At 43.0% G+C, this 20,788-nt stretch overlaps 3 protein-coding genes across 3 annotated transcripts in view; all 3 read right to left on the reverse strand.

Annotated features, from left to right (window-relative positions):
• Positions 1-2,256: 2,256 nt before the first annotated feature.
• Positions 2,257-6,861, reverse strand: LOC141777112 (uncharacterized). The gene is made up of 4 exons (XM_074651085.1): positions 6,827-6,861; positions 6,652-6,713; positions 5,562-6,343; positions 2,257-5,524 (listed from the first exon to the last, which is right to left on the reverse strand). Exons 1-4 carry the CDS (start codon positions 6,859-6,861, stop codon positions 5,510-5,512), a joined length of 894 nt encoding a protein of 297 aa, XP_074507186.1. The 3' UTR covers positions 2,257-5,509.
• On the reverse strand, positions 2,257-13,125 carry ppp1r15b (protein phosphatase 1, regulatory subunit 15B). The gene is made up of 2 exons (XM_074646556.1): positions 10,320-13,125; positions 2,257-7,203 (listed from the first exon to the last, which is right to left on the reverse strand). Exons 1-2 carry the CDS (start codon positions 12,285-12,287, stop codon positions 6,985-6,987), a joined length of 2,187 nt encoding a protein of 728 aa, XP_074502657.1. The 5' UTR covers positions 12,288-13,125; the 3' UTR covers positions 2,257-6,984.
• A 5,529-nt stretch (positions 13,126-18,654) lies between these two features.
• The window catches only part of pik3c2b (phosphatidylinositol-4-phosphate 3-kinase, catalytic subunit type 2 beta), a 39,876-nt gene continuing 37,742 nt past the window's right edge, over positions 18,655-20,788 (reverse strand). Inside the window, exons 32-33 of the mRNA XM_074646777.1 lie at positions 20,501-20,629; positions 18,655-18,966 (exon numbers count right to left, since the gene is read on the reverse strand). Coding sequence (XP_074502878.1) covers positions 18,775-18,966; positions 20,501-20,629 — 321 coding nt within the window. The 3' untranslated portion in view covers positions 18,655-18,774. The remainder of the gene's footprint in view (positions 18,967-20,500; positions 20,630-20,788) is intronic.

Below are 20,788 nucleotides of genomic sequence, written 5' to 3' on the forward strand. Positions count from 1 at the left end.
AGGACGGCAGACCCAACACCTCGTCCCCTGGACCGGACTGTGGACGAGAGTCTGACGGAGAACTGAGAACACCACCTTCAACTTCCTGTTTGACTTAAACCGATGAAGAACCACGTGACAACAGTGAACACTCCGGTCTCAGTAGTGTCTCAATAGAAGGACAATTAGCTATTACAATAATAGTCATGGGTGCATTAGAGAACAGTTGTGTTTCTATTAAACAGGAGAAGACAGAATCAACAGAACTGGACTGAAAGTTCAGAAATCATGAAAATAGGAGAAAAAGGTCCACTTACTACTTTTCTATTTACTTCTTCCAGAGCTTTCACCTGTAAAGTCTCTGTAAGTCTCTCTTTCAGTGTTCGTTAACGCACTGTATACATCAGACCGGCACTTACGGGTACGGGACAAAAAGTCAAGGCCGCGACCCGACCGCAGGGATAGAAAACCGAAGATCCCAGTCTTCAATGCAGTTTGACCAACAGTATGTTTGTATTGTTATTTTCACTAACTCATATGCATTCATCTCTTGTTAAACAAATGTTTTATACACGTCTAATAATTATTTTGCGATCTTGCCTGAACCTGAGCGGCCGTTCACAATACCTTAATAAATTAAAGTTGATCGCCACCATGTCCCTTCAGTCTTCCCCCGTCCAAAACAGTTCCATTGCAACGTCAGCGCCCAGCATTTTGGAAAGCGACGACGCCGGTAAAACGTCCGCCTACAAAGCGCCGTACAAAAGTAAAACTAAATTATTTCTATTCTATTGTCATATTTAATGTCTGAAATGTCCTGTGTTGAACAATAAAAATATTATATTATGGTCCAGTAGACCACAGACCACGGATGTAGAAGAGGGTCCAATAGACCATAGACCATGGATGTAGAAGAGGGTCCAATAGACCACAGCCCATGGATGTAGAAGAGGGTCCAATAGACCATGGATGTAGAAGAGGGTCCAATAGACCACAGACCATGGATGTAGAAGAGGGTCCAATAGACCACAGCCCATGGATGTAGAAGAGGGTCCAATAGACCATAGACCATGGATGTAGAAGACTGTCCAACAGACCACAGACCATGGATGTAGTAGAGGGTCCAACAGACCACAGACCATGGATGTAGTAGAGGGTCCAACAGACCACAGACCATGGATGTAGAAGACTGTCCAACAGACCACAGACCATGGATGTAGTAGAGGGTCCAACAGACCATAGACCATGGATGTAGAAGACTGTCCAACAGACCACAGACCATGGATGTAGTAGAGGGTCCAACAGACCACAGACCATGGATGTAGTAGAGGGTCCAGTAGACCACAGACCATGGATGTAGAAGAGGTTGTGTCCTGTGCTTTTGCCCTGCGTGTTAGTAAATAACCTACAACTCCATTAAATTCTGTTGACATCATGCTACTAGCTACTGGCCGATAGCCAGTTGTTTGGGAACAGAGACGTTAACACATCCACCACGGTACAGGCTGACAGCATACAGCCCTGGGTTTATTAGAAGATAATAAACGTGATGAATTACAGCCAATAGATCCATTATTACAGCCGCATACAGCTAGCAGGAAGCTGGCAGAACCAGATATGTCATATGAGCGTGCAGGGCGGTGCGGTCCCGTGGGTCTGATGACCGTTCATTATGGCGAGGAAAATAACTCTGGATTCAGCTGTTAGTTCATTTTACTACTTTTAGGACATCATGATTTAAATGAGGGATATTTAAGTTCCTACTGGGAAGTTGATTTACCTAAAAAAAAACGATCCTCTGGTTTACAGATGTCTCTTTATACATCCATGGCTACGGACTCATTAGCGCTTTCAGTCCAAAATGGCGGCAGCACTACTGCAGCGCCATCTAGCGGCTGTTGTCAAAAAAAGCACCAGAGTTTCATCTCTTTCCTTCTAGTCTTTGTCTGTACTACACACAGTGGTGCTTTCAGTCCAGCTGAGGCTGATGGGAATGTAATTAGTTCAGCAGGTATTTGGTCATAAACCAAAGTATTGGACACATTCAAATGTTGACCTGATGATGGCGCTGGAGGAAAAGTCAGAGGAAAGTTATTACAGTTCATCCTCAGGGGAACATGAATGATGAACCACATTTGAAACGTGTGTGCAGAAACTCTCCTGTAGTCAGCAGCTCTGACGGTGCGAGACCAGCTCCCCCTGCTGGACAAAGTGCAGCATGATCACTCTTGATCATCAGTGAACATGTAGAGAGAGAAAAAAGCAAAACATCCAGTGTGTGATCATTAAATATTGATTTAATATTTAATAGTCATATTCAGCTGTGAGGAAATGATTAAGCAGAACGAGTTACCCACCAAACAAAGCATTAGAAAAATAAAACAATTTGTTTTTCGGACTAAAATAACACCAAAGATTCATCCTGTTGGGACTCTTGCTTTGATTAAAATGTGGCATTCCCTTCCGATTAGTATTAGTCACAATGACATCAGCTGACAGAAACATGACACTGCGCAGCGATAAACAGCAGAAATCTGTCGGACCTTCCAGTTCCTCGTGTCTGTCTACAGGTGTGATAAATAACATGGAGACTTTATCTTAGTGCAACATGCAGACACTTTAAAGACTCGAGTCTGTTTTTAACTTAATAAACTGAAACATATTCCTGACTTCACCTGATCATACCTGTAGTCTGCAAACTGACCGCACCAGACGAGTTATTCTGCTTGCATAAGAGACGAAATCACTGAATTGTTGTCAAGTTTTTTCTCTGATGTTGTGTTTGATATCACAGTAAACTGGATCTAGTAACTGGGTTTGAGACTGTCCAACATTTTCACTATTTTTTTATATTTTATGGAATAAAAAATGATCCTGAAAAGTATTAACACTTTGTCCCGTCAAATTAAATGTTTCGGACTTTCAAAAGGCCTTTGTTTTGTCTTTTGTTTTGCAGCATTGTTTTTTGCAGATTTATTTCTTATGGCTGCCGATTCTTAGTTCGGAGTTTTACTCGACTAAAACATTCATACGAACAGTTTAATAAAGATTTGTTTATCAATACTACACAGCACCTTAGTCGGGGTTTTACAAACACAGATGTCATTAATTCAATTTCCCAATTAATTTTTTTGTCATGAAACAATTATCAATTAATCTTTTATGTTAATTATCCAGCAAAATTACTCTTTTCTTTGTTTTCTAAAGAACTGAGCTGAGCAAGTCAAACCGGGAAATCATAACATGAATTTTTCTCCATTTTATAGACAAACAATTAATTAATCAAGAAATTAACAATTGAGTTGCAGCTCTCAAAGACACCTTTGACTGGCCTTGACATTTTATTTACTTCTTTAAATCTTCTGTAAAATAGACTCTCCACGGTAGACATGATGCATTTATCCGTGGAGGAACAATGTGGCGGAACTTTCAAATAATGCCATAAATTGAAGACATCCTTCGGTTATTAATCGACTGAGAATTCCTTTAAAAACAGTTTTGAGTGTATAAATGATAGCTGGATATTAATCATCAATACTTCTGATAATATTTGTAGTCTTAGGTCTGAACTTAAATGATAATTTTGCTGGTTTTAGAACATTTTGTTTAAAGTTCTCATGCAGCTGTTTTGTATTAAAACCTTAAGTCTGAATGAACAAACAGATCAGACTTTTTATAGTTCAACTCTTCCTCAGGTGTAACTGACGCTGAGTGAAGCAGAATAAACCTCCTGTTTGTCAGCTGACTCATTAAAGGGACTTTAATACCAGTGATTCATATACCGATTAGAGGCAGAATACTATGTATTGATTATCAGTGATTAATGTGAGAGCAGGTTGAGAAACGTCTTCTACGTTAATGAGATCAATTCATGCAAATCAATCCGATTCCAACACTTCCGTTCCTCCTCCCGTCACTCACACAAGCGTTAAATCTTTGGCTTTAAGGATACAACTAAAAGCTTATATAGAAATACTGAACACCTGAATCATCATGAAACAGGTTTCATCTGACTCTGAAGACCGACGAGTCCAGCTGCAGTTTGATCATCAGCTTTACATCCCAGTCACAGAAACAAGCTGCTGCTTTAACCAGTATAACTAAATGAACTTAACAAACCTCAGTGTGTGTTTAAAGTGAAGCTGAAATAATTAGAATCCATTCATTGATTAGTGGTTTGAGTCTGTTTCAATAATATATTTATAATAAATTATATTTATGGCTGTCAAAGTTAACGCGGTAGTAACGTGTTAAAGCAAATTAATTTAATGCTTCTAATTTCTTAAACGCGTAAATGCAACTTGCAATTTTTAGGTTGTAGTGAGCTCAGTTTTAAAGCTAGAGTGAAGATACGAAACTATAAAAACCTAAAGAATCAATTGGTGCCAACCAGGTGGAGACTCGTGGGTACCCATAGAACCCATTTTCATTCACATATCTTGAGGTCAGATGTCAAGGGACCCCTTTGAAAATGGCCATGACAGTTTTTCCTCGCTAAAACTTAGTGCAAGTTTGGGTCTTTATTCAACATCCTTCTCGACAAGCTAATATGATATGGTTGGTACCTCTAGCTTTAAAACTGAGCCCACTACAACCTAAAAATTGCAAATTTCGTTAATGCGTTAAAGAATTTAGTGGCATTAAAACAAATTTGCGTTAAATTATTATATTGATTTATTCCCAAAATTCAGTTCCAGCTGCTCAAATGTGAATATTTTCAAGACTCTAGGAACTTCTGAACATTTTAAACTATTTTTTGATGAGAAATGATGAACCGATTAAATGCCACATTATTCGATTGAGTAATCAATAATGAAAATAATCTTCTGTAATGTTGATGGTTTCATTTGAAGGATTTTTGGAGGCCTGACGATGTGAAATCATTTTTAAGATACATGAGAAAATGTGATGAAATAAACAGAATTTTCTTTCTTTCTATTTTTGATCATCTGCTGAAACTTTTCTTGGAGTATTTCGGATGAAAGCTGCAGCTTGTTTCAGTGTCTGTGATGTAATCATCAGCACTAAAAGTGAAAATGTAAACTGGATGATGCCATTAACAAACTGAGGACAGCTGCAGACAGTTTTAGACTTCTTTCTGTCTCCAGAAATAAAAAAAGGGGACGCTGTCCAACCAGAACACAGTGAGGGCTTCTCAACTAACAGTGAAGCCACGAGTGAAGAAGCCCTTCAGATCACCAGTCAGTATTTTACTAAAGTCGGTTATGAAGCAGCCCTGAATCATGTTTCAGTCCAGAGACACAAAGCTGCAGACACAGTCAGTAAAGAGTCCAGCTGCTCTCAGTCTGTCCACCTGTCCTCTGTGTCTCTATAGTGTCTCACTGCTTAACGAGTGCAGCTTTTCATTTCCTCAGTATGACAGGTGTTGAAACCTTCAGGCTTCCAGGACATAGAAATAGATCGTCCTCAGGCATCCAAGACTTAGAGAACGGATTGTCCTACCTCAGGCGTCCAGGACGTAGAGGACAGATCTTCCTCAGGTGTCCAGGACATAGAGAACTGATCTTCTTCAGGTGTCCAAGACCTAGAGGACAGACCGTCCATCCTCAGGCATATAGGACGTAGAGGACAGACCGTCCGTCCTCAGGCGTCCTGGACATAGAGGACAGATCGTCTTCAGGTCTCCAGGACATAGAGGATAGATTTTCTTCAGGCGTCCTGGACATAGAGGACAGATCGTCTTCAGGTCTCCAGGACATAGAGGATAGATTTTCTTCAGGCGTCCTGGACGCAGAGGACGGATCGATCTTCTTCAGGCGTCCTGGACGCAGAGGACGGATCGATCTTCCTCGGGCGTCCTGGACGCAGAGGACGGATCGATCTTCCTCGGGCGTCCTGGACGCAGAGGACGGATCGATCTTCCTCGGGCGTCCTGGACGCAGAGGACGGATCGATCTTCCTCGGGCGTCCTGGACGCAGAGGACGGATCGATCTTCCTCGGGCGTCCTGGACGCAGAGGACGGATCGATCTTCCTCGGGCGTCCTGGACGCAGAGGACGGATCGATCTTCCTCGGGCGTCCTGGACGCAGAGGACGGATCGATCTTCCTCGGGCGTCCTGGACGCAGAGGACGGATCGATCTTCCTCGGGCGTCCTGGACGCAGAGGACGGATCGATCTTCCTCGGGCGTCCTGGACGCAGAGGACGGATCGATCTTCCTCGGGCGTCCTGGACGCAGAGGACGGATCGATCTTCCTCGGGCGTCCTGGACGCAGAGGACGGATCGATCTTCCTCGGGCGTCCTGGACGCAGAGGACGGATCGATCTTCCTCGGGCGTCCTGGACGCAGAGGACGGATCGATCTTCTTCAGGAGTCTTGGACGCAGAGGACGGATCGATCTTCCTCAGGCGTCCTGGACGCAGAGGACGGATCGATCTTCCTCAGGCGTCCTGGACGCAGAGGACGGATCGATCTTCCTCAGGCGTCCTGGACGCAGAGGACGGATCGATCTTCCTCAGGCGTCCTGGACATAGAGGACGGATTGATCTTCCTCAGGCGTCCTGGACGCAGAGGACGGATCGATCTTCCTCAGGCGTCCTGGACGTAGAGGACGGATCGATCTTCCTCAGGCGTCCTGGACACAGAGGACAGATCTTCCTCAGGCGTCCTGGACGCAGAGGACGGATCGATATTCCTCAGGCGTCCTGGACGCAGAGGACAGATCTTCCTCAGGTGTTGTGGACAGAGGTCGGATCGATCTTCCTCAGGCGTCCTGGACGCAGAGGACAGATCTTCGTCAGGTGTCCTGGACGTAGAGGACGGATCGATCTTCGTCAGGCGTCCTGGATGTAGAGGACGGATCGATATTCCTCAGGCATCCTGGACGCAGAGGACAGATCTTCCTCAGGTGTTGTGGACATAGAGGTCGGATCGATCTTCCTCAGGTGTCTTGGATGCAGAGGACGGATCGATCTTCCTCAGGCGTCCTGGACGTAGAGGACAGATCTTCCTCAGGTGTCCAGGATGTGTCGGACGGACCGTCCTCAGGCGTCCTGGACGTAGAGGACTGTGGCGAGGCGGCAGTACACCAGGCTGCGGTGCTGTGGCTGCAGGCAGTAGGCGATGCTCTGCTCCACCTCCTGGCAGCGCCGCAGGAATCGGCAGCGGTCCCGGGCCAGCTCCTCCCAGGGGCCCCGCCGGTCCTCCTCCTCCTCCTCACCACAGCTGGCAAAGAACTCCTCTACATCGTCACAGAAACGAACCTGACAGGAAGAAGAAGAAGAAGAAGAGTCGTGTTTACTGAATTCTGGGAGTCGGGGTGACGCTTCAGACCTCCTGTTCAGGGTTTAGAGAGTTTTTATCTGACCTAGAACTGAACCGACTTTGAGAATAAAACAGCAAAAAGATTAAAAGAAATGTTGAATGAGCAGATTACTGACTTTTACAAAAATTAAATAAAAGCATATCCAAATAAAAATAAATATTGAAATAATACACCAGGCCATGGTAATTGTTGACAAATCAATAAGACAGTGAATATTTTAATTTAAGCGATTTAAACCTATAACTGTAATTTTCACTTGAGCCACAGGGGGGGCGACAGCTTCAGGTCCATCAGTCAGCTTCTCTTTACTGTGAACATGAGTCTGTTTACACTTCACGTGTAATTTATCATATTTTGAAATGAGCTGCTTTTAATATTATCATATTATACCTTTATTAAGTGCTGTTCTGTGGCTCTAAATATGTGATATGTGCTCGATGTTTCAGGTCTGTGTTTCAAAGTCATGAGCGAGCAAGTTTTAAAACCAAACTTGACTCAGTCTGATCTCACATCAGTTTCGTTATGTAACAGATTAATTTCTGTTCAGTTCGTTCTGCTCTTCAAGTAAATAAGCTATGCTTTATAAAAAACAGAAACCAAAACCCTCTGAGGTTTCACACTGCAGCTGAAACAGGAGCGGATCACAACGAGGCTTCGCACTGAAATGTTGTAGTGACGGCTCATATTTCTCATAGTTTCCATAGTTGTCGCTTTTGTGCGGTGTGTTTGTGTTTTGTTTTAACCATTAGTGAAGTGGCTGTTACATTTCTTGACACCAGGTAGCTTGTAATAATTTTTCTCTGGTTGACACTACGCATCCAACTGTGGGCGTCAATGCTTGAGCTGAAAGTGACAATAATCAAGTTAATGTCCTCATCTACATCCTGGATAATTAACCCGGTTTTCTTCTGCATGCCGGCGGCCCTGTCAGCTCATTTTATCTTAACTAATCATCCGTTCCTCGTCCATGTTGCAGCGCTCTCAACGCGAGCGACAGAAAAAGTAGGAACAGGGAGTTCAACAAAAGTTCCGCTCAAAACGCCACGTCGCGCTGCGTTGCTTGCGGCCAGTTAGGACACTTTTTTTACAATATGCCAGTATTTGAGTGCCTTAACTGCAAAAGTAAGAATTATGGCCAATGAACAACTGTTGAATGTTTATAATTTTCAAAATAAATGAAAAAAAAATGTTTCCCCATTGTACCAAAAACGTACCGAACCGTGACCCCAAAACCGAGGTACATACCGAACCGTGTATTTTGTGTACCGTTACATCACTACTTCAAGTTTATTTTGATGCTAATACCTTTGTACTTTTACTCAAGTAAAATTTTTAATGCAGGACTTTTACTTGTAACAGAGTATTTCTACACAGTGGTATTAGTACTTTTCCTTGAGTACTTCTTCCACCAGTGCTTATTACAACAGGTAACCTGACTCTGCAGTTAAAGGTGTGGTACAGGGTGTTGGCGCAGGGCTCAGCTCTGATTGGCTGTTGAGGGCGTTTAAAAAAAAAAAACACACACACACACCACCTCAAGGGAACATTAAAAACTTGTTTTGCGCAATTGAGGAAGTTTGAGTGAATTCTGCCGTTTCCACACAGCTTTTCTAATGTGATGAAACCTGTGCATGAAAATACATTGTTGGAAACATGGCTAGTGTTAATTTATTGATTAGGTATATCTGATTTCATATTTGTAACAGCCCACCGATAGTTTATTATGTATGAACTGGTGACCTCTGTTGCTTTGTTAAATTACTTTGTTGGTTTTATGTCTTAATGAAAATCAATAAACATGTGACGCACATCAGTTATATCAAACATCCCAATCAGATTCTGGATTATAGATCAGATTGTCATTAATCAACAGGGACTCTGAGGGGAGCAGAAACCACCACAGAGACTCAGAGAGAGAGACAGGTTGTGTTTTAGTTTCAGGTTATTCAAGCAAAGACTTCAGCAAGGGCTGGAAGGAAATAAAACTATCTCACTGTTCAAATTGACTTTTTCTGACTTTAAAATATCACAATCTGTCCTCTTGGTTTGAAATATCTCAACATCGGTGCTGGTTAGAAAGTTTCATTACGGATAATAAAATAATACCTTCTTGTCTTGTAATTATTACTATTATTAATATTTTAATGTATTCAGTTTGTAGAAAATCTTTATGTTCTGTAATGTTTTGTTGGGAGAAATTCCTTTTTGTTGTAGGTTTGTTTTACCCTTTTAAGACAATTAGTGACCAAAATAAATGAACAATCAAACTGTAATGTAAAATCAGAAACTTCAAAGAAGCCTATTGTCATTGTTTGTAAGATGGTAATGTGATGAAGACGATCTATGAGCTATGTTTGTCTACTAAATCTCTGCAACTATTTTGATAATCAATTTATTATTTATAATAATTTATCAAATATTATCTGGTGTTAGTTTCTCCATTGTCTTTGTTTTATATCTTTTTAGACAGAATCTTATTGTTTTGGACTGGTTGTTTAAAAGGCTCTCTGTACATCATTCAGAGCATTAATATAGCAGCAAACAACTGTTAGCTGTGTAAAGATATAGAGGAGCAATGTCTACCTGAGTAGAGAATGAAGTCTCTCTCCTTCCGTGTGTGTTGTAACCAGAGCTTCTCTGAGCTTTGTTTACATAGCCGGGCCGGCCGTGCATGCTTTTAGTGCATGTTAGCGTTCCCCACTGGCTAGCTCATGATAGCTGCTACAGCTGATAATGCTGTCCTGACCAACGGCGTCATTGCAGAAGCGTAGCACCCACCCTCCGGTTCCCCCTCAAGCTAACACTGTTAGCTCTTTCAGCACTGTTTCTGTTGTTTGCACTGTTAGCTGCCGGCTCAGCCGTCGTCATGTTGAGAGCCGTGTGGAGATATGATCTGAATATATAATTTAGCACCCTTAACTCAAAGGTTTTTACAGGCCTGAAGAGGTAAAAGGATCCTGAATATTACAACAAAATTAAATTAATATTGTGAATAAAACATTATTGTGGGAGCAAAGAACTTTCTGAATGACATGAGAAAGAAAACAAACTGACCTTTTTGGTGGAGCTGCAGCTCTGTGTGGTGGAGCAGCCAGAGGAGGTGGAGTGTTCAGAGAAGCCACTGTCTAGCCTCTCCTCAGCCTCCTCCTTCCTGTACTCAGGTGGAGATGCTGGGTTATGGTAGAGGGAGCGAGGGGGAGTCTGGGAGGCCTTTTTAACCCTGGTCCTGGCCCTGGACCCTGCCTCGACGAGCACTCGAGTCCTGAGTGGGGCCTGGAAGTTAAAGGGGCTGTAGGGGTCCGAGGAGCAGCTGAAGGAGCTCAACAGGCGGAGGCTTTCCGCTTCGTCCACCTCGCTGGCTGAGGTGGAGTCGTCCCAGACGTCACTGCCGGATGGAGGGGAGGAGGAGGTGAGGGGAGAGGAGGCTCCGAGAGAGGAGAGAGGGAGCAGGGTGAGGTCAGGGGAGGAGGCGGGGGTGGACTGGTTGGAGGACAGAGGCGTGGATTTGGGGATGGTCCTGGGCGGGCTGCTGATGGTGTGCAGCCGTGCAGTGAAGTTTCGGGGGTTGTACGGGTCCACACTTTGGCACAGTGAGTTCCACAGGCGCTCCGCCTCAGAGTCTGCCTCGCTGTCCGAGTCCGAGGCTTCATCATCATCTTCATCATCTTCGTCGCTCGAGTCAGACAGATCAGACGAGCCCTCGCTGTCAAAGCCATCATCATCAACATCATCACCGGACTCCCCGTCTGATTGGCTGCTGTCGTCGTCACTGCATGGGCAGCCCATGATGAAGGCGATGGCTTTATTCTGGCACTGTGGGTTGGTGAGCTCTGTGGCCTCCGCAGACTGACCCTCCTGAGGGGATGCTTCCTGTTCTTCCTCCTCTTCTTTTCCTGATGTAGACTCTCCCTCTTCAGAAGTCTCTTCCTCCATTTCTGTCTCGATGGTGGCACTACTCTCAGCTGATTCAGCCTCCTGCTGCTGCAGCTGCTCTTCAGTCAGGGCTTTCACCATGTGCAGCTGGTACACCTGGAACTGCTCCTCCTCCAGACTGGAGTAACCATTGTCCTGATCAGGGGTCAGCAGTGCCACCTCACTGCAGGCGGTGGCAGCTCCTGAACTGCTAAGGTGGTTACTGATGCTGAGCCGGTGGTCAGTCATGGACCCATCTGTGTTCTGGACTGTTTGAAGGCCTCTATTGTTAGCCGGCTCCTCTTTGTGGTCAGTTTGTCCAGTGTTTTCTCCCAGCGTCCATTCTCTGTCACCGCTCTGGACAAACACATCGGTTGTTTTGGGTACTTTTGTTTCTGCCACTGGTTGTTGTGGACAAAGCCAGCCTGTGACTGGGACCTCCTCAGCCCAGGACTCATCTGACAACAGCCCTTTCTGTGAGCTCTCCTCGCCTCCCCAGAAGCTGCCCCACCACGTCCTGCTCTTACCCCCGTTGCTCTTCACAGAGGGACCAGCAGGCTCCCAGTCTTTCCCCCCTGTGGGTTTCATTTCCTGAGATGACACTGAGCTCAACAGAACATGAGTGAAAAAAGTCCTGACAGAAGACAAATATCCTATTTGAGTTTGCTGGCAGAGATTCAAGTCTTCTGCGTTTTGAATCCCGATCTCCCGCAGAGAATCAGCGGTCAGCCACGGTAGAGCGCTGCCGTCTCTCGGCTCCAGCAGGCCGGCGGCTCCTTCGTGCTGACACCGCAGGTAGGTGAGGTGAGGAGCCGGGTGCTGCGTCAGAGGCATCATGTCGTCTAGCTGTCTTAAAAACTCACTTTCCTCGTCAACAAAGCTGGTTTTTAACCCCCCACTGGTCCACCCGGCTCCGGTTTCAGCCTGGGTTGGTGTCCGGGGTCGTCCCGGGAGATATCTCTGCAGAAAAGCCATCGCAGGCCTAGACAGCAGGCCAATCCACGAGCTTTCCTGGCTGTGGAGCCCGGGGGAGGTGACTCCACGTCGGACCGCGGAGGAGGAGCTCTGCTCGGCGGATAAATGTCCGTCAGCGCTCATACTTCTGAACATCTTCAATGCAAAAGTGCAAAATATAAATTATGTGACATAACCTGAGGAACACAGATGTCTCGGCTATTCAGCTGTCAGACTGTAGGCGGCTCAACAGCAGCAGTTATCATCCATCTATTACCCAAGTTAAGCGCTATTTCAGTGAGACATGGTGTTTTACACAGCCTGGTGCGCACAGCGACCTCCACAGAGACAGGGAACCGGGGGGACAACGTCCGTGACCCCGTCGAGCTGCGCGGCGCTAACGCTCCCCTGAGAGTGGTGGTTGGACTTCTTCCTGGTGGAGAACTTCGTGAACACGGTGACGGAAAACACGGTGGATAACTCCCGGTGCATTGATGAGAAAAGAGCCATTTTGTCTGCTTTTAATCCCCGTGAAGAGTGAAGAAGAAGGCGGGCGGTGAGAGCGGTCTCTGGCTTCCAACGGTCGGTAGCCGGGGATGCTAACAGGTTAGCTTAGCGGTTAGCTTAGCGGTACGTTAACCGGCGTAGTTCGAAATACTTGATCAAAAACTACAATTTGTCGGCTTCATTCTTCAGAGTACACTGTTTTTATCTCCTTTGAGTGATAATAAGGTCCCGGTTTTACCGAATAAACGTGTTATTTTAACGGTGCGGTCGCTTCCGTGTGTCCGTGTCGGTTGGTCGTCTTCAAGCTCCAGTTAGAGATTTCATCAGAAACATTAGGGACCGTCCGTCAATGAGTCGTCGCTCTGTCTCAGTGCAGCCGCAGAGCCAGGGACCGTCAAGGTGTTACTCACCGAGTGTTACGTAATGTAAACCAGTCAGAGGTCTTCAGTGCTGCTGCTGCCATGTGTTTATCAGCTGAGAGCCTCCCACACTGAGACAGTCCCTTATCTGGACCTGCAGCTCTGTGAGCAGCAGCATGTCACTGTGAACTGAAATACTGAAATAGTCTCAGTCTCATTTCACATTAGTGAACTATATATATATATATAGATAGATATATCTATCTATCTATCTATCTATAGATATATATATATAGATATATATATATATCTATAGATATATGTATGTATATATATACATATATATATTCATACATATATACATATACATATATATATGTATATATATATATACATACATATATATATATATATACAAACATATATATATATATAAACATACATATATATAAACATACATATATATATATACATACATATATATATATACATACATATATATATACATATATATATATGTATATATATACATATATGTATATATATATACATATACATACATAATACATATATACATATATACATATACATACATACATATATATATATATACATACATACATATATATATATACATACATATATATATATACATATATATATATATACACATAGTGGTGGAAGAAGTACTCAGATCTTAAAGTAAAGTATGACAATGTAAAAAATAATCCAGTACAAGTATTCTTAGCGAAATGTACTGAAAGTAAATTACTCATGTTTATTTGAATCTAAAATAAAAATGAAAGAAGGAAAAACAGGGAGGAGGAAGACAGGAGGAGGAGGAGGAGGAGGAGGAGATGGAGATACAAGAAGAAGCAAAAGGAGGACACAACAGAAAAGTGAAGAAGCAATAGAAAAAGATGTTGGGCTGAAAGACGAAACGTTTCAACAGAAACTCAACAACTTTTTTTGCAATTCAAGTTTATTTTGTAGTGCAAATAATACAAAACATGTTCCAAAATGAAATTAATACACATTAATAATAAGAGCTACTAAATCCGACTACGCTGCAGTGGAAAATCTAATCACATTTTCATTAAGTTGAGTCTGTACAGTACATAAAGATCCAGTTCACTGTGAACTTACATTCTGCTCCTGTAGTCTCAGTGTGTCATCACCACCTTCACTGCACATCACTCTTCTCACCATGTCTCCATCACAGCTTTACTGAACTCCATTTAAAAAAAACTGCCTTTTTAAAAAAGAGTAGATGATTTAAATCAGTCACTTCACACTAAATCCACCTTTCTTAGTGAGAGGCAGGTGGTCCTTGAATATTTCATCTTAAACTGAAATTAAAATTAATTTGCATTAAGAAAATCAATATGAAATCAAAATATCTGTCATGTTCACACCGCCTGTAATTTACTTTACAACTTACGATTATTTTCATTATCGATTAATGTGCCGATTATTTTCTAGATTAATCGTTCGGTCTATAAAATGTCAGAAAATAGTGAAAAATGTCCATCACGGTTTCTCAAAGTCCTATGTGATGTCTTTAAATGTCTTGTTTTGTTAGTCCAAAACCCAAACATATTCAGTTTAATATGATAGAAAACAGAAGCAGGAAATCTCCATATTTGAGAAGCTGAAACTTAATTTTCTGCTATTTTTACATGAAAAATTACTTTAACGATTCATTAATTGCCAAAATAGTTGGCGAATATTTTTCTGTCTATTGACTGATCGTTTAGCCGACTCATCATCGCAGCTCTATTTTGAACACACAGTGACAGAATATAACCAGTGCTGCACCATAGCAGCTGACCGTGGGGAACGCCCACTCATCACAGGATCAAACATCATGGCTGCTGCTCTCACAAGACATGCTGATTGGATCTGTTTAAAGAACTACGGGAGGGCAGCAGGGTCAAAAATAACAACTACAGCCCTATTTGCACAGGACTAGGATTACCAGGGGATCTCATGTGATTTGTTGTTTTATTGTTGATTTATTTGTTCCGTAACTTCCGTACTTAAGTTACAGCACTTCCAGTTATTTTAACACAAACTGCGATCTTTTCCTAAACCTAACCAAGAAGTTTCATTTTTTAAAATATTGGAGTGGAAATTGACACGTGCGTCACGCGTTGCTGGACATTTGTAGGAAAACCAAGCCCCCAGGAAGAGCGCCGGGCTTTGAAGCAAATTTTCGCTGTGGCCAAATGGCGGTTCTACAACTTCTGTGTCCATCACCTGATGCCATTGGACCCAAAAATACTTTTTCCTATAGACTTACATCGGGAAAAGAGACGTCTGTAACTTAGCAGACAATTTTTTTTTGAGGTGAATCAACTTCCCAGTATGAACACTTGAATAACCCTTATTTAAATCATTAGGTCCTAAAAGTTGTAAAAATACACTAATAGCTGAATCCCGAGTTATTTTTCTTCCTCCGTTCATGTGAATGATAACCAGACCGAGGCTGGAGCGAGGGCTGGGTGGCGGAGTTAAAGGAAACGCTAGTGCGCCTGCTCTATGGGCCCAATTGATGCGGAAGATCGCCGGATGATCCGGGTACTTTATCACTTGGCCATTTTGGCTTCATGCGCCACTGAGCAACTCTCATAGGAATGAACAGGAGCTTCCGCCAACGCTGTATCCAGTTCTCTTTTTACACTCATGAGGAAAACGCACAAAAAATACGTTGTTGAAAGTCTTGCTGAGCGTAACAAAAAAGGGGAAATCTGTGTCTATGTACACGATTCAAATAGGTTAAATTTCGTGACTATTTCACAAACTGCCGTGAGACTGTGTTGGCCGCAGATATGATGTCAAGGCTAGAAGAAGAAATACAGGTATTGGGTGTGTGAAGAGACACCCGCTACCAAAAGCAATTTGATGGTGCACAACCACACCGTTAACAAAAGACCTCCTGCTCCGATGTGAATGGGTCTCCATGCTGTGTAGCAAGATGAGCCTCCTGAATTTGCACTGAAAATGCAAAACTTTCATTTATATTGCCAACGTAGCCTCCATAATTCATGACCGGGAAAGAGGTAGAAAAAGGCGCAGAGAAAACAAAAAAACTTTACAAAAAAAAAATACGTCCCCAAATCACAAGATGCTGATTCGCACAGTACTAATATTACTGTATAATATTATCATCTGATGGAGCGAAATACAGTAGGTAAAAGGCGGAGAACTTTTTAGTGGACAAATTACGGACATGGCAGACTCACACGGAATTAAGATCACAGACGACCTCCACAATTATTACAAATGACCAGAGGTCCCCGGGTAATACTAGTCCAGCACTAATAGGGCTTAATTCACCTCAGATATCTCAGATACACATTTAAACTTTTTCTCTCAGAATTCTGAGACTCAAAGTTTCACATCTGGAAAAGAGTGCTGAGCAGATCAGTGTAGTTTGTTTCCTGCAGGTTCACCTCCTCAGTTCATCTACAGCGCAGAAACAACCTGCAGGAAACAAACTCAAGCTCCCCTTCAATGTTCACTGCAGCTGGATTATCAGAAATCCAGTTTAAAATCGTTCCCAAAAAGTACAAAATCACAGGATTAAAAAACAAGGAATGAAATGTAGAAACAAAGAGCAGATTATTAAGAGCTGAAAGGCAAACAGGATGTCTCTCATGCACCACAGATAGAAAATCAAATCATCCTCACTATAAAAATATCCTGTTAGCAACATTGAGGCTAAAGCTCTGCATGTACAGAAACACTCAGCAGAAACTTCTTCTTCTCTACTACTGCGGCGCTAGTTTGTGTGGTTTTATTTTCAGGACACGAAAAGCTGCAAAACAAATTGTCCCTGGAATTCTTAAACGCAGCTTTAAAGTCCTGGAAAAATAAAAATGACTCGACTGGCACGGAACGTTTTCTCTGATAGGATTCAGTACTTCATCATTTCTGCAGCAAGGTGGAAATAAAATGGTATTAAAGTAAGTTAGGAAATAAAACTGATGTGTAAAATGTGAACCAACGTCTGAACAGTACATGTTCATCCCTTTTTTCCTCTTTTGTTTCCGCTGATAAATGTCTCAATTTCCCAGCATGCACCTGTGTGTGCTGACTGAAACATGAGATACTACATCTTTTCATCGTAATTATCATTATATTATTTTTTAACTTGTCATCTGTTTTTCCTATTTCACTGACTAAAATTATTCCATCTTTCACATCTGAGCAACATGTGTTTTTAAACTCAGTCAGAAACCAAACTGATCCACATCAGAACTGATCCACATCAGAACTGATCCACATCAGAACTGAACCACATCAGAACCAAAACCAGTGAATAATATTAAATGAAACCCAGACTGCAGTGAGTCCTCTCATGGTGTGTTCACACCAAACGCAAAGCAAATTCTTCTCATGGCACGTTTACAAACAAAGTCGAGGCAAAGACGCGAATAGTCACAAATTTGCGCCGGGTGACACAAATGAAATTTGCGTGACACTGTGTCGCGAAAGCCTATCAGCGTTAAGATTCTCCTCCTGATCTCCTGACGTTGTTGAATCAGAAATTATGATGATTGTGGCCGTCTGTGGGCACCCAGAGCTCTACGATAGTACCTCATATTTGTACAGATATAGAATTTTAAAGTTGAAAATGGGCGACGGAGTTGATAATCATTGATAATCTGATCAATGGATTTGAGGGCGCAAAAGACGCGGCATGTGTACGGCCCCTAATTAAATGACGTTGATGGAGCAGTTACAATATTAGCATAGCCTAGCCCTGATTGATCCGAACTCCATTCAGAAAAGAAACATTTTAAAAGTTGTTTGGAGACAGAAGACCTGACAAAGAATGAATTCAGACATTTTACAAATCTGCATCATAATGTCGTTATTTCTGCACCCATTTGATCCGTTTATTGTATTTAAATCACAGTAACATCTGTTTATTTTGGGTTCATACCACAGTAGTAAATCAGATTAATTCAGCTGAAGTGTGACTTGCTAGATGATACTAGATACAGTTACTTATTAGCTGTGTGCGCATCCGGATGATGTTATGAACCCAGACACGACGGCGTTTGGTTTTCCGACGCCTCTGGGACTTCCACAACAGGCACAAAGCAGCAATATTATTTCGGCCACGGTTGATGACTTAAGAAACGTTGTTGGTATCAAAGATGCTCTGAACCGTCCGTTGGTATCTACACGGAGGTAAGCCCCTCCCTCCTCTATGGCTCGTCTCGCATGAGTAACGCAAATAAACACAAATGATCTCGTGCAACTGACGCGAGGCGAAAATTCGCTTTGAATTTGATGTGAACACAGCATCAGAGTCTGAACCTGTCGTCATTTAAATGAATACAAATATTCTGACAGTTAAAACAGTGAAAAGTTTCTCCTTCGTGTTCACATATTTCTGTTAAATCGTTAGTTTAACTTATTATCGTGGAAGTGACTTCATTGTGCAGTTTGTTTGAAATCACATCAGGAGACATTTCAAAAGTTTAAAGGACCTGATCATGAAAATAAATCAAAACTTTGATGAATTTTTTTTTTTAAAAGTCCAGATTTTGTCTGTTTTTAAAAAGAACACAACTATAATGAACTGATGACATCAGTGAAGCTAAACTGCAGCTTTAACCTTAGACTCCCTCACACACAGAGGGAGGATCAGCCACACGGCTTTTACTTTGAAAGGACTTTCCTTTTGTTTCTTCTGTCCTCCAGAGGAGAACTGCTTCTCTTCTTCTCTCCCTTTAAATCCACCGCTTCCTGTTTCCTGTCCGTCAGTGGGCGGAGTCTGAGCCGGCGGCACCCAGCTGGTGCCAGTCCACCCAGTGCTGACCCGGTACCAGCCTCTTCAGAGGGATGAAGGTCTCTCCCAGCAGGGTGTTCTCCCAGAAAGCCCCGTCACCAAGAACCCGCAGGTGGATCACCCTCTGGTCCAGGTCCCCCCGAGGGATCCGCTCATACACCAGCTGAAGGGGTCGGGGGGGATAATAATGACAATGAAATAAAACAGAAAAGAACAGAGGAAGAGGGAAGAACACACAGTTAATTAATGAAATCTACCTGAAATCTGTTTGGGGACAAAAATAATCACAGTTTTCTTTATTTAGCTGGATGGATATCACTTTTCATACTTTAAAGGGAGAGTTTGTGTGTTTTGAAGTGGGGTTGTATGAGGTACTTATCCATTGTCAGTTTAGAGAAACAGACAGGAGTACCAGTACAGGAGCAAAGTAATGTACTGCTGTCGACGGGGGCAGCAGCAAAACAGATTTGTAAAATGTGAGAGACCCCTTCACATAACGACATGTTCTGTTCAATTTAACAGTTTCGTTCCTATAGAGTGTGGAGAGCAACGATTTGGCCAAAACAGCACACCACACACTAACAGATTCATAAATCAACAACAAGAGTTAAAAAAACAGAAATCTCGCAAAATCTCTCGCGATCAAACGTGACTTTAGTGTAAACAAACATGGCGGATGGACGGGAAGAATTAGTGATGTTAGTTTTTGCACTACTTTGTACTGAAAATTCTCTAAGGATGGATGGATGAAGTCACGGAGACACGTTGAATAAACACTCGTGTTGCTGCCACAAATCAACAAGTTGGTCCTCCATCTCTGAGCTCCATCTTACTACTACTTTATGCTACAAGTTTAGCATTAGCTCATGCATTAGCCTCGGCCGCCATGACGGCGGTGGTTGTCCTTCCTTCTTCAGTCAGCTTGGTTCTCAATAAGCTATCGTTCTTTCCCACGTGACTGCGTCATCAGCTGTCCTCGTGGTTCCCCACACAGAGCAGGATATCTGATTTAAAATCGGTGCGGCCAGGATGGACTTCAGAGCAGATTGGGGGATGAAAGAAACACTCTTAACATACCTCACACCACAGGAACATCTGGAAAGATCATTTAGAACCATCAAAAAATTGGGGCTTTGCTGACAATTGCCTGCCGGGAGGAATCAGACCCAAAATCAGCTTGATTCTTGTGTAGTGTGTACCCGGTATTAGTTTGTGTTGTTGGTGGCTTTGAAGAGAACATAGATAACAGCTCAGTTCCCAGTCAGAAAGGGCTGTCTGACAGCGAGGTAAAGCGGTGAAAATATATTCTAAATATAGTGTACACTTAAACTGCTATTGCCCCCGTCCACAGCAGTACATTGCTTTGCTCCCGTGCCGGTAATCCTGTCTGTTTTCTCCAAACTGGGGGCGTGCCGACCGCCATCTACTGCAGGTAATAGACTGAATATGGAGAAGTACCTCATACAACACCACCTCAAAAGATCCAAACTATCCCTTTAAGTAAGTTTTTGAATGCAGGGCTTTTACTTGTAGTGGAGTATTTTCACAGTGTGGTATTAGTACTTTCACTTCAGTGAAGGATTTGAGTACTTCCTCCCCCGCTGTGTGTAGCTAAGCTCCAGCGTTGAGGTGAGTTAGCTTTAGTTGTGAGTGTGCTGTTGTTTTCTATCTCTGTCGGTGGCGTCCTGTCTGATTACCATCTCGTTGTAGGTGGGGTTACAGGTGCGTCGTGCTGCCTTGGTCTTCCTCTTGCTGGTCTTCTGGGGGTCTGGGAGGAGGTAGAGCTTCACGTAGGGGTCCGGGTCTGTGCCGTCCTGCAGGGGCTGCTGTTCATGCCAACAGCCAATCAAAACACGGGAGTAAGAAAACAGAACTTTGAGCAGCTGGTTGTTATTAATAAATAATAAAATCGATAAAAGTTCATTGATGAAATCCTCTGTGAAGTCTTTACTGTACAACATGTCACAGAACAGTTACCTAGCAAC

This window comes from Sebastes fasciatus, chromosome 1 (assembly GCF_043250625.1).
Source record: "Sebastes fasciatus isolate fSebFas1 chromosome 1, fSebFas1.pri, whole genome shotgun sequence".
Taxonomy (NCBI): Eukaryota; Metazoa; Chordata; class Actinopteri; order Perciformes; family Sebastidae; genus Sebastes; species Sebastes fasciatus.